Source organism: Myxocyprinus asiaticus, chromosome 34, assembly GCF_019703515.2.
Source record: "Myxocyprinus asiaticus isolate MX2 ecotype Aquarium Trade chromosome 34, UBuf_Myxa_2, whole genome shotgun sequence".
Lineage (NCBI taxonomy): Eukaryota > Metazoa > Chordata > Actinopteri > Cypriniformes > Catostomidae > Myxocyprinus > Myxocyprinus asiaticus.
In genome coordinates this window covers 9,609,465-9,622,798 of record NC_059377.1, presented here as the reverse complement: position 1 = coordinate 9,622,798, position 13,334 = coordinate 9,609,465, and the positions used below count along the sequence as shown (strand labels likewise).

Genomic DNA, 13,334 nt, shown 5'->3' with positions numbered 1-13,334 from the left:
ACATTAGTGCTCTTAACTTAAAATGGCAGTTGATATGAATATAGTTTAAGTTATCTTAACTTGAAAGTGTGAGTTGAAATAGTGAGGAATTGTATGTTTATTTGACAAGATAAAGTGAGTTTTCTTGAATTGATAATGTAACAGTAAGTTGTTATAACTCAGAGTATCATGTTGAAACAACAAATGATCATTAACTAAACAACTTGTAAAACGTAACTATTTGAGTTGAAACAAAGGTTATCTTCAAGTTGAGTTTACTCACGTTTTTAAGGCAGCAGGTGAACTTTTGTTTCTAAGTTTACCCAACTTGAAATGTTTTACAGTGCATGAATGCAAAAGGTGTATGCAGATTCTGAACGCAATAGGAGAAATTAAATCTGGGGATGGGGGTGGGGTTACCAACAGGAGCCTCAGAAACAGCCCTGAGTGACCAGGCTGGAAAGCGTGAGAGCAAGAGTGTAAAAAAGTACTTTAAAAGAGTGTGCACTCTGCCAGATTAATCACATAACGTAAACACGTGAAAACTGATGCAACTAATGATTTCAAAGTTTGTAATTCACCTAGAAGCTGGTTGGTTTGGTTAATGGCCTGGCAGTAGTTCATTAAAACCCTATGGAAATGTTGTATATAAATACCGAATTACAAGTAGAATGGGAGTAGATACTGACTCACAGCCGTTCACGCGTAAATCTCGCGATACTTGACGTCAGGACTTCAGCGCTCCATTTTCCCAGTTCGCACAACTCTTAGCACCATTTTGTGATGAATGGGACGGTAGGGAGCTGCGGATTTAAGTAGATTGGGGATCTTGTCTTGTTTTAGTACTTCAGAAAATATATAGAAGAGGGGTGATAGTTGTAACATTTTCCGAGCGTCAGATAGAGAAGTTTTGAGTTGGTAATAGCTACACAGAAAACAGATCTGCCCTGACTCAGTCATTCAGAGAAAATACAGGTAAGAATTACTCATATTTGATTATTTTTACATTAATATGATGCTATAGTCGTTAAATAGTGGCTTTGAATAAAAGTAATACATGTAAATATATAAACTGGAAGTATATTTTTCGGTAAATTGCTGTGAAATAAAAGCTTACCGATTTATTAAAGGTGGTGAAGAGTTATACGAAAGCCTAGTCGTTGTTTAATGTGGGGTTTCTTGTTGCTTAAATATATTTGTTAAATTAAAACCGGACAAACATGCTGTTTATAGCAAATACAATGTAGGCCATGTTCAGAAATGAATGGGGGCTTGGGACAAAAATGCCACTGAAATTCAAAATGTAGGGGCAAAAACAAAACAAAAAACCTCTGTAATGAATTACCTTGTTTACTTTGATATATTTACTAGTACTTTATTCTAGGTCTAATACATATCACAAAATATGAGTTGGTGCTGATTTAAATTCATGGGTAACAGCCTTACTCAGTTGATTAGATATGTATTTTAATAACTTGATTTTATATATATATATATAATTATTATTAATTTTTTTTTCCGATTTGACATGCCCAATTCACAATGTGCTATAAGTCCTCCTGGTGGCGTAGTGACTCACCTCAATCCAGGGGGTGAAGGACGAACCTCAGTTGCCTCTGCATCTGAGACCATCAATCCGCACATCTTATCACGTGGCTTGAGCGCGTTGCTGCGGAGACATAGCGCGTGTGGAGGCTTCATGCTAATCTCCGCGGCATCCACGCACAACTCACCATGCACTCCACTGAGAGCGAACCACATTATAGCGACAACGAGGAGGTTACCCCATGTGACTCTACCCTCCCTAGCAACCGGGCCAATTTGGTTGCTTGGGAGACCTGGCTGGAGTCATTCAGCATACCCTGGATTCGATCTTGCAACTCCAGGTGTGGTAGCCAGCGTCTTTTCTGGCTGAGCTACCCAGACCCCCCAAATTTATAGTTTTTAAATAAACAGAAGACACAGTTTTTTTTTTTTTAAATGCCCTCAAAGGTAAAAAAGCCCCAAAAACCTGATCCTGGGTGAGATAAATGCCCTATAATAAATAAAAAGTACATGTCTGACCCTGATGTAGGTGTCAACATGGTTGTGTTTCAACACCTAGTGAGATCCTACCCAAAAATGCTGTCTAGCTTGCTAGCTTTTGAAACACAGTCATTGTGGTGTTCGAATTTTAGTGACGTCATATCTTCTGTATAAAGCCATTCTCTATCTATTGTCTGTTTCCATTTTATTTTCTCCTTTTTATTATCTCGACAGGAGAGATCCCGACAAGTCTGAAGAAACATGAGTGCCCCTTCTTCTCAAAAAGTCGTGCTAAAAAGCACCACCAAGGTGTCCCTGAATGAGCGGTGAGGCGCTACGCATCCTGACAGCATTATCTCAAGGCCAATGGGGGGAGAAAGCATACAGAGATAACTAAGGCGGCAAGCCTCAAGACACGTGTACTATGAAGGTCAATGAGGGGGAGACACCAGACCTGACATGGACGCTAGACTGCCCACTTGGTGTGCTCCGCTTACCCAACATGGTGGCGGTTACTTGATCTTACTGCTGAGTCTACATGAAAGATCTTATAGTATAAGAATCGTGTATGCCAAGTTTTGGCAAGTTGTGGCAGACATCTTGTGTAAGCAGTGCACACCCAAAATGTGAGAGGGTAATGATGGTGAGGTAAGCTGACTGCACTTGAATTTGCTGCAGAAGAGCCTCCTCAGTCATGGGAATGAGTAGACATATACAGGATGGTGTGTGTGTATACCAACAATGCCATCCATATTTCTTGCCCTCTCTCACACAAACACACTCTCTCTCTTAGAAGACCTTTTTTCTGTTCCTCCTCTGCATTTCTGAATTTCTCTCTGGCTGTCTATGAAATAAGGTGCCCAGTCTGTACCTAGACGTGACCTGTCCCCTAACCCCCTTCCCTTCTTGTCAGAAGCAACACACCAGGTCACGGTCTTGGTTGTAAGTGGCTGGGTAGCCGGATACCCCTCTAGCCCAGGGCCAACTCACCTTGTGTTGTCTCGGGCTGATGACATCACATCTGGTTGATGGTGGCCTGTAAGTGGCAATCACTCTGAAAGAAGTCTTCCTATCTCTTCAGTCTTGGTCATTTTCTTTCTTCTGAATTCTTCACTCTGTCTTTCTCCTCACTCTATTCTTGAACCCACATTAAAGGCTTCGGTTCAGTTAAAACAAAACTGCTGATATGCTGGGATATCTCTGGACAGCGAGAGAGAGTATATAAAAGAATGTGAGGTCTAAAAAAGGGCTTTCACTGAATTGCTACAGGTTCTGCTGTAGCTGCGTCCATGCTGTGTGAAATGATTTGATTTGGAACCCTCCTTTCCTCGTATCCCCTTTCCTTCTGTCTCCCTCTCTCTCCCTTTTGCTCTCTCTTTCTTTCTTCCCTCCTCCTCCTGTTCTGTCCCAAAAGCTTCACAAATATGCTGAAGAACAAGCAGCCGACTGTGACTAGCATCCGGGCTAGCATGCAGCAGCAGCACATGGCCAGCGCACGGAACCGCCGCCTCGCTCAACAGATGGAGAACAGGCCCTCTGTGCAGGCTGCCCTGCAACACAAACAGGTAAGAGAGAGAAGGAAGTGCACAGAGGTGATACCTCATTCAGGTGAGGTATATGGTTAAATTGCACAACAACTGAGGGCTACATCACAATAGATAATGAGATGTTTGGTGTTTCAACCCAAAATGAAAAATGGCATGTATGATTTGCAGAATATCCAAACACCAAGTAAATGGGTGTATAGCCTATGTTATAAAATATGCAATGATGGGTTTAGGACTGAAGATTAAAACATTTGTGCCAGGTAGGGAGTTTGATAGGACTCAAGAATCTGCTCCTTAAAGTGTTGGGTAATGTAACAATGACAGTGTGTTTACCTGCTTTGCACTTCCCTGGAACCCAGTGAGAAAGGAAAGTTGTACTGGGCCCTGCCAGGAAGGGTGCCCACTAAGAACACTAGCACTTTTGGTGTGCACCCGGGTTTGAATGACATCAAAGTTCAGTTAGTTTAGATGATGTGAACACTGTTTTCTGAACTCTGGTGTGCACCCACGAACCGCAGTCCACTTGAAAAGGTGGTCTGGGGTACGGGTCATGTGAACTCTACTACAATTCGCTGCTGATATGAACGCGAAGTGAAGTGAACCGCTTGTGATGATGTGTAATGCTGTCTCAACTCGTATGACTTTCTTCTGTGGAATGCAACGATTTTTTTGAAGGATGTTTTTTGAAGTGTATTTTGTCCATTCAGTGTAAATCAATGGGATAAAAAAACTTTCAAGCTCCTTGAAGGCAGAATAAAGGTAATCTATACGACTCGAGTGGTTTAATCCTGTGGTTCTCAACCTTTTTGACTCCAATACCCCCCCCATGTAGAAAATATTCAAAGGCCCCCCATGTAGGCTGTTATATAAGATATTTCTTTAAAACTTGTGATTCCAGAAATGTCTAGAACTGTATATTCTTCATAAAAAGCAAGTTGTTGAAGGGAGTTAAGTTTTTAGCATTTTCAGAAAATTGAATTATAATAATTAGAAAATATTATAATTTATCATATTTAAAATAATATTAAGAGATCATGAGGCCCCCCCAGAATTTTGCTGAGGCCCCCAGTGGGTCCCGACCCCCTGGTTGAGAACCACTGGTTTAATCCATTTCTTCTAAAGTGATAAGATCACTTTGGGTGAGAAACAGACCAAAATTTTGGTTCTTATTCACTATAAAGCTTCACATCTGCAGTCTCATTTGTGCGTTCATGAGAGAAGCTCGCTCGCATACTTCCTCGTGCTTGAGGCATGCACAGAGCACTGTACACAAACCAGATACAATGTTGTCAGGTTTGCGGTTTTCATGCCCAGATGGGCTAGTGTGAAAATGCAGACACGAGTTGAAATGACAGTTGCAGGTTGAGTTTTTTTGGGATACTTTTAAAATGTACTGCGGTAGGGCTGAGATTACAATTACAGCTGTCGCAATTATATAATCATAAAAAATGTCAATTACAGCATTCCATTTAGACACGGCAGGTTTGATATCGGTGACACCAGACACTATTTGTTTTTGCGACTGATCGTGACACAAAGTTTGAATATGCAGAAGTGCAAATTGACAATGTTTCATTTTGGGTGCACTGTTCAGCTCTGCAATTTACTGAAACTAAATTTTGTTAGCTAAAATTTAATTGGTTACTCTTGATATATCTTTAATAAAGGATTGTTCCTGTAAGCTGACTTGATATATCATCCATCTCTAGAGCCTGAAGCAGCGACTTGGGAAAAGCAACATCCAGGCCAGATTGGGTCGGCCCATCGGCTCGTTGATGCGTGGTGGCGCCGGAGGGCGGGGTTTTGTCGGAGGAATGCGAGGAGCTGGACGAGGATTCCGGGGTAGAGCAAGAGGTGGAGCTATGAGAGGAGGACTTTCTCTTAGAGGTGACTTAATAGTCTTTTTACAACAGTACTACTTTTGTTGCTTGCTAATGGTTCTTCAAGCGTCAGTATTACTATAGCTTATACTATTACTTGTATTCTGAACCAACCCCTAAATTTAGACTTTGGTGTGTGACTTGTCCCACAATGTTTGTGCCAAGGACATCTCAAATACCACAAAACATGCATTGGGCAAAAAAATAAAAATAAATTCCCAATGACTTGTATCAAAGGAGTCACCTGAAACAGATGCAGTGTGAAAGTGAAAACAAACAAGAAAATTGCATGACATAGTCTTGGAAAATGTCTCTATGTGAACGATCATACAGATGTAGGTAAATTTGCACAAGCTCGCTAATAACTCTGCACGCAGTTGTGCATCTTGAATGCTGTCTGGAAAACGTAAACAGAGTTGTAGGTGGAGCTTCAGGTTACACCTACTGATGACATGGACCAATGGCAGTAAGAAAGTGTTTAGCAGCCGGTTAGAAGTTTTCCTAAAAGTTCGCCCAAGCTGTTACGAACTAACGTTTCGAATGCAAAATTTGGCCATATTTTGTTCTAAATGACGTCATACCGTTCGTTCTTCGATTTCATACGAAGTATATCTGGGCCTTAACCTTCACATTATTCCAAACCTATATATGGGTTTGGAACAATATGAGGGTGAGTAAATTAGGATGCTTTTATAATTTTTTTGTGAACTACCTTTAAATTTCATTAGCATATGTTTAAAGGAATCTCAGCTTCAGGTGGAGTTGTCAGTCATTACAGTACAACTGATGCTTTACAGTGTTAATGTCCTTCAGTTTAGCACCTTCTAACATTTTACAAAATCAGCAGTGTATGGCATTAGAGTGAGACTTTTGGTAGCCATGTCGTGTGCTACTAGACTTTCAATTGCTGCACCTGTTTTGCAGCCTCTGGGTGGCAACGGAGAGAGACAGCTGAGCTCTTACTGTTTCCCCAAAAGGGCTGAGATGATTAGGGGATAGTATTTTTAGAGCTGAAATGAAATTGAGCATTGAGGCTTGTACTTGTTTTTGTTTTTTTGTCCTTTCAGTCCTGCCGTTTCAGAACTTAATGCTTAAACTAGTGCTGCCAGTTAATTAAATTTTTCAATCATGATTAAAAGATTTAGCAGATTTTGAAAGTGCTGAAATTTGACACTATATACTTTTTTTTTTTATTCCCATCTTAGGAAGAAAACAAAACAATATGTAGCAATGGGGGCCTGGGTAGCTCAGCGAGTATCGACGCTGACAACCACCCCTGGATTCGCGAGATCGAATCCAGGGCGTGCTGAGTGACTCCAGCTAGGCCTCCTAAGCAACCAAATTGGCCCAGTTGCTAGGGAGGGTAGAGTCACGGGGGTATCCTCCTCATGGCCGCTGTAATGACCTTCACACCAGTGTTCATGCTGTCATAATGATAAGTGTGTTAATCGCGATTAAGAAAATGTAACGCGTTAAACTTTTTTAATTAATCGCATGCATTAACACGTTAATTCTGACAGCTCTATTAAAAACGTAATGATATACACTTTATTTTCAGTAGTAGAAGTTTCATCATTCTATTTAGTAAGATGAAGGTATAAATCTTTTATTCTTGACTTTTATGCTGTAAATTTAAAGTCGTGGCATTAAGTTATCTTAATAGTTAGTGGTGCACTGATCAGGAAATTTGAGGTTGATACCGATCTCTTTTTTTTTTTTTTTAACACTAAGATCAGCCGATACCGATTTTTTTTCTTAAAGTGCCTTATGCCACACTTTTGCAAGTTATGTTTATGCTCCACACAGTAAAATTACGGTAACACTTTACAAAAAGGTTTCATTTGTTAACATTATTTAACAACATTACTGTAGATAACATGAACTAATGAACTTGCTGTTAGTTACAACATAAACTAATACATTTTTAAAATCAAAAGTTGTATTAGTTAATAAACTATGAACTAACAATGAACAACTGTATTTTTATTAACTAACATTATGATTAATAAATGCTGTAAAAAAATTGTTCATTGTTTGTTCATGATACCTAATGCATTAATTAATGTTATAAAAAATGAAACCTTTTAATTGTTACCAAAATTACATTAATTGTGAATTGCTAAAATTTATTTGTATTGAAAACAGTTATGTATAGTTCTGTTGTCAATATCAAAAGGTCATTGTGACATACTGGCAACCAAAAACCATGAGAGCATCACACAAAGCAGAAATGCATTCAAAAATAAGAAAAATATATCCACTACAAGCTCTAAAACTGCTCCAGTGAGAAATCATATCTATGATTTGTTTACTGTTTTTGGTGTTTTGCTGCCACACAAATCACTAATTAAGCAAATGCGTGAAGACACGGTGCCGTTATGGTTAAAATATAATTGCTGTGATTAGTGGTAATATGACCGACATTAATCTGATTTAAATTGGGATCCTCACAGAATAGCACTCAGATGAGTGACTGATGAGATATTGAGAGCAAGCATGTTTGATTGATACCATGAGTGAGCATTTAAAGGGAGTGAAGCTGAAAGTGCTCATGATCACACAAACAGTCTATCGCTCCACACAATGTCTGATTGTCACGACTCCCATTACATCACATATACTCAGATTTGTATATGCATGTTTGTTTAATTTGTTTTTATACCCATTTGCAGTCTCTTTATCCTCTTCCTGCTCACTGTGCAGCAAGTCAGATTTACTACCGTATTAACTCTAGAAAATGGGTAATTTAATATTCATACATGTGTAATTCTTACACATAAAAAAACAAAACGGCATATTCATGTGAATTATATAATGTCTGAAAGTTTAAATTCGTTAATACTTAGAATTGCCAACAATTCACCCTCCAAAGGCCATATTTCAAGGGCTGAGCAAGCGCTCATTCATTAGAGTAGCATTGTATGTGTGATTCCTATGTGCTGCAAAAAAGATTGGCCCTAAATCTAGGCACGATCGCCGATCACGGATTTAAGACGAAAATCGGACGATTTCGATTGATGCTCCCCTACCTTAATAGTTATCACTCCGTGACCACCCCCTTTTCAGCGCCCTGGATTCTGGAAGTATTTTTGTTTTTTACATTTGAAGCATTGAACCCAACCAACGAGCTCTGAGATAAATCAAAGCATTTGATTAAACGCAAAAACATATTTGAGAATCAAAAGGAGAGACTAAGATGTAAGACTGTGGTATTGAATGAATTACTCCTCCCTGTGAAACATTGCAAATAATGTACTCAAAGTGGTCAGGGAATTGTTTTATTTTTTTATTTATTTTTTCCCCATCAGAAAACTCCACTGCTGCCCTATGCTCTCTTGCTAACTAATTCCTTTGTAAGTGCATTCTTGTTTCTACCATTTTTATTTTATTTTTTAAATCTGGTATGAGTCAATTTTCTGTTGTGATTGACAGCATGTCTTGTGGAGCGTGGAAGATTTTTCTCCCCTCTCTATAAGAGAACTCTCGAAGTCAGGAGTTCCAGGTGTCAAATGTTAGAGTTTATTGAACATACCAGCAAACCCGAGATGTCAGCTGAGATCTGACTGTCTCGGTCAAAACCCTCCTGTTTTATGCAGTTTGATATCTAGCATTTATATTTTTATTAAATGGATTCTGTTTCCCACCATTATTTCACAGAACCTTTGACCTCTTTTCAATGGTGGGAACCTGGTTTTTAGTTAAATTATTTTATCATGAAAGTATGCATTGCTGTGCTCTCCCAGAGTTTTCTCATGTCTTGGTACCATTATTCTCTGCTTCAGCCAAGGACACGGAGCGATTCTTGCAGCATCAGCACATTCAGTGTCCTCAGATGCCTTCTTCTGGGTCACATAAAGTCCACACTTCTAGTAACCTCATATGCCCTCTCCTGAGTCACACACAAAGCCCAGGCTGTTCTATATTAGTACATTTCTACATTTGATATATAAAAATCTGCTATATATTCTACCGAGGTTTTTGATCGAGCTTAACTTGGTTTGAACCTAGAATTTTATTTCAATAGAAAGTAGACAGCAGTGTTTCCCCTAGGATTTTTTTCAGCAGTGGTGCTGTTATGTGCGCATCCACAAGACCGCAACGCTGGACCAAAGAATGTTGGTCAAAGAATAGTTTAAAATAGGGGTGTCAAACTCAATTTCAGCCTGGGCCACATCAGGGTTTATTTGTGCCCTCAAAGGGCCCTTTGAAAATGTGGCACCAGCACCTGTTTTTGGTAGCACCCATGCAAATAATATAACATGTAATGTGCATTGAAATGCACATTTGACAGTACAGCACTGCTTTTGAGGTTGGGATGCAGATGAAAATTATGAAATTAACATCTGTGGAAAAAAATTAACACCTAATTTTTATATGGCTAAAATTGAAATATTCTGAGAGTGTGACTAAGTTGGGTCTTCTTTAACGATTCCTTTCATCAGGCTCCTACTAATTAAACTACAGTCAACTCTTGGAATTTATGAAGGCAAACAAAACAACTTACATTTTCCTACAATCAGAGGCATTACAAGATAACAGATTTTACACAGATGGGAAACTGATAGCTTGGTCCATAATTATGAAAATGCACCATAGTCCTTCCATAGAATTCCTAGTTTTAACAATGATATTTGTAATAGTTCATGGTAACTATAGGTAAAACCATGCATGGCTCCTCACTAACATGATTAGTAACTATGGCTTCTATATAAAGAACTATGGCATTTTTGTAATGAAAAAACAGCAGTCTAAATACATTTAGAAGGTTTTTCTGGCACAACTACTATAGGTAATACAGTACAGTTAGTGTTACTACAGTAAATCTATGGTACATTTTTGTAAGCGTTGTGATCTGTGAATTGAACAGCCTTCTAATTTGTTTTCTCCTGTTTTCTTTGTCAGTGCCGTTTAGAATGTGGGGGCTGTTTGTTTTAAGCTAGTTTCTTCACCGAGAGATTTGGAGATTTGCAACAGACAATCCTGTACCACATTCAAATGGGTTTCACAATCTCCACTGCAAATCTCACTGGTTCACAAGCACATTTAAAGTAGTCTGTTCGGTTGAGACTAGTCCGTGAATTCCCACACTTGCTCTGCCTTCGTGCTGCTATGATTAATCCGTGTTGATAATTGACCCGTGTAGCGCTGTTTCATTCTGCTTTTGAAGCGAGCAAAATATGCTCCAAAACATACAGATGACAGGGGAAGGCTCATTTGTATTCACAAGGAAAGTGCTATCCCCTGCCATCCTACGCTTCAGAAATTAGCTAGCATCCACTTGAAATGAAGCAAGTTTGACACGTGTGTTATGCGGTGACATCACTGTGAGTGCGTGTGTGTGTGGTTGGGTCTCTTTCACATTGTACAAAGCACACAACTGACTAAGGCTGGCAAGCATTATGTTGCATCAAGAATATTATATCAACCATGTGAAATCCCAACAGCTGCGCTCATAATTCAGCAGTGGCGCAGCGCCGCTGCAAAATGCATATAGAGGAAACACTGGACAGTACTAGATTACATCATTCAACAGAGATGTTTGTGAAAACAAGTATTTATTTTTTTGTTAGGTGCTGGTCAGATGCGGGGTAGGGGTGGTCCTGGGCGTGTAGGACTCCGTCGAGGTATGCGTCAGCGCGGAGGAGGCCCAGGACGAGGAGCTGCTATGATTGGCCGGGGAGCAGCACGCGCAGCACTTGGAGGAAGAGGTAGAGGTAAAAAAAAACAATTATAAACCACAGCCTGACCAGTACAGTCCCATTATGAAAATTTGAAAGTTTTAACTCTGAACACGTACCATTTTTTATTTTAATTTTTTTCACCCAATTTGGAATGCCCAATTCCCAGTGCGCTTTTAAGTCCTCTTGGTAGCGTGGTGATTCGCCTCAATCCGGTTGGCGGAGGATGAATCCCAGTTGCCTCCTGAGACCATCAACCCGCGCATCTTATCACGTGGCTTGTTGAGCACATTGCCACGGAGACATAGCGCGTGTGGAGGATTCACGCCATCCACCGCGGCAACCACGCTCAACTCCCCACGCACCTCTCCCTAGCAACCGGGCCAATTTGGTTGCTTAGGAGACCTGGCTGGAGTCACTCAGCACACCCTGGGATTCGAACTAGTGAACTCCAGGGGTGGTAGCCAGCGTCTTTACCACTGAGCTACCCAGCCGTTTTCTTCTGCAGTATAGCTCCTAAAGTAAATGTACGTTGTTTTAAAAGAGTTTTAGATATTATTTTAGAAAACAAGCCAAAAAAGACTAATCAAAAATGTATTTTGTTGCAGTGTATAATGGGTTAAAACTACTCTCTCTTTAGAGTAGTTTCACTTCGATCCATCTTTAACTCATCTTTTTCCTTATTATTTGAACTTTAATAAAGGATGCTTTAAAGATATAATGCCGGGGTGTTTTCATTGCGAAACGGAATGCGGCACAATAATCGTTTCATCTCGATTATCTTGTTTTCATAATTGTTGGAAGCCAAAATCGTAATTGAAAATAACATTTTATTAATCGCCCAGCACTACAACTTACTACTGCTGATCTGCATTTACATTGAAATAATCAAATCTGAATACAAATTTTCTTGCTTTGTTCGTCTCTAAAATGACTGAAAATATATTATCTCTCCTAGGTCGTGGAGGTCTGAGAGGTCGTGGAGGGTTTGCTGGAAGGGGTCGGGGACGCGGTAGAGGCAGAGGAGCAGGTCGTCCTGTTGTCACACGTGAACAGTTGGACAACCAGCTTGATGCTTACATGTCCAAGACAAAAGGCCATCTGGATGCTGAGCTGGATGCATATATGGCCCAAGCAGACCCTGAGAGTATGGAGTAACCACAGCTGAGCTAATGAGGAGAACAGGATCCCCAAAGATCTGCAGATCATAGATTGATTGACAAGTTACACAGACAATACAATACAATGTACCCGGTTTTCTCTTGAACATTCAGACATCAACCCCTCAAGGCATTTACACTTCAAATTCGTATATCCATCCCATGTATGTTTGCATCTGAAAAACCTTGATATCATACCAAAATAAAGCCTCGCTAGAATTTATGACAAAAATAGCCTGGTTCACTTCGAACATGCAACAGTTTTGATCAGTGGAAGTGAATAGACCATTGTAAACTATCATAATGTGTTTATGTTCTGCTGAAGAGATTGTACATTATGTACTGTTTTTTGTTTTGTTTTTTTGGCTCGTATTTTTAATGACAAACCTAGTACTTGCTGTTAATCTTTGGGAGGAAAAAAAAAAGAGACTGAAATTGATCCAACATCTAGCTGAACTCAAAGAACCGTGAACTGTAACCCAAGGACATTTGATCAGATGGTGTTAAAATGTTTTATGTTGACAACTTGTTCCTGACTTTAATGTTCGATAAATGTCATTACTTTTAATTGTATTTTTATTATGTTTTAGAATTTTTATTGAGCAAACTGACGTTACTTCGCACCATGTAATTGTTTTTTTTTGGGGGGGGGGGGGTGGTCACATGAATGTCTTGAAAGATATTTGAAAAAATATTGTAATAACTTCTTTTTCTATTAATATTAAAATACAATTTTGGCCTTAAGACCACGTGTTTACAGTGCTTTCCTGGTGTAAACTATGTAAAAGCTAAAGCTTTTTTTGTGGACTACCAGAAGTAGTACTTGAATTTGGAAAAGAAAAACACCATATACATGACCTTCCAAAAATCATATTTACTCTTGTCTAGTTCCACTAATATGTTCCTTTTTTTGCATGAACAACCCTAACAGATAAATGTCATTTCGACGCTATCTCTGGTGGTATAGTGTGAATGTATGCTTAAAACATGTTAAAGTCAGTGTTTCTACTAATCACTCAAGGTTCACACACCTGTATCAACAGAGCTCTGTCTACAGTCGGCATT

The 13,334-nt window shown here is 39.4% G+C and overlaps 1 protein-coding gene across 2 annotated transcripts; it reads left to right on the top strand.

Annotated features, from left to right (window-relative positions):
* Positions 1 to 721: 721 nt before the first annotated feature.
* On the top strand, positions 722 to 13,013 carry LOC127424857 (chromatin target of PRMT1 protein-like). 2 transcript variants are annotated; one of them, XM_051670356.1, is made up of 6 exons: positions 722 to 954; positions 2,239 to 2,330; positions 3,419 to 3,569; positions 5,261 to 5,438; positions 11,002 to 11,139; positions 12,068 to 13,013. In XM_051670356.1, the coding sequence occupies exons 2-6, from the start codon at positions 2,266 to 2,268 to the stop codon at positions 12,265 to 12,267; spliced, it is 732 nt and encodes a 243-aa protein (XP_051526316.1). In that variant the 5' UTR covers positions 722 to 954; positions 2,239 to 2,265; the 3' UTR covers positions 12,268 to 13,013. The 2 variants fall into 2 exon arrangements, with proteins under 2 accessions (XP_051526316.1, XP_051526315.1); XM_051670355.1 differs by having other exon boundaries at positions 724 to 954; positions 11,002 to 11,145.
* Positions 13,014 to 13,334: the final 321 nt, after the last annotated feature.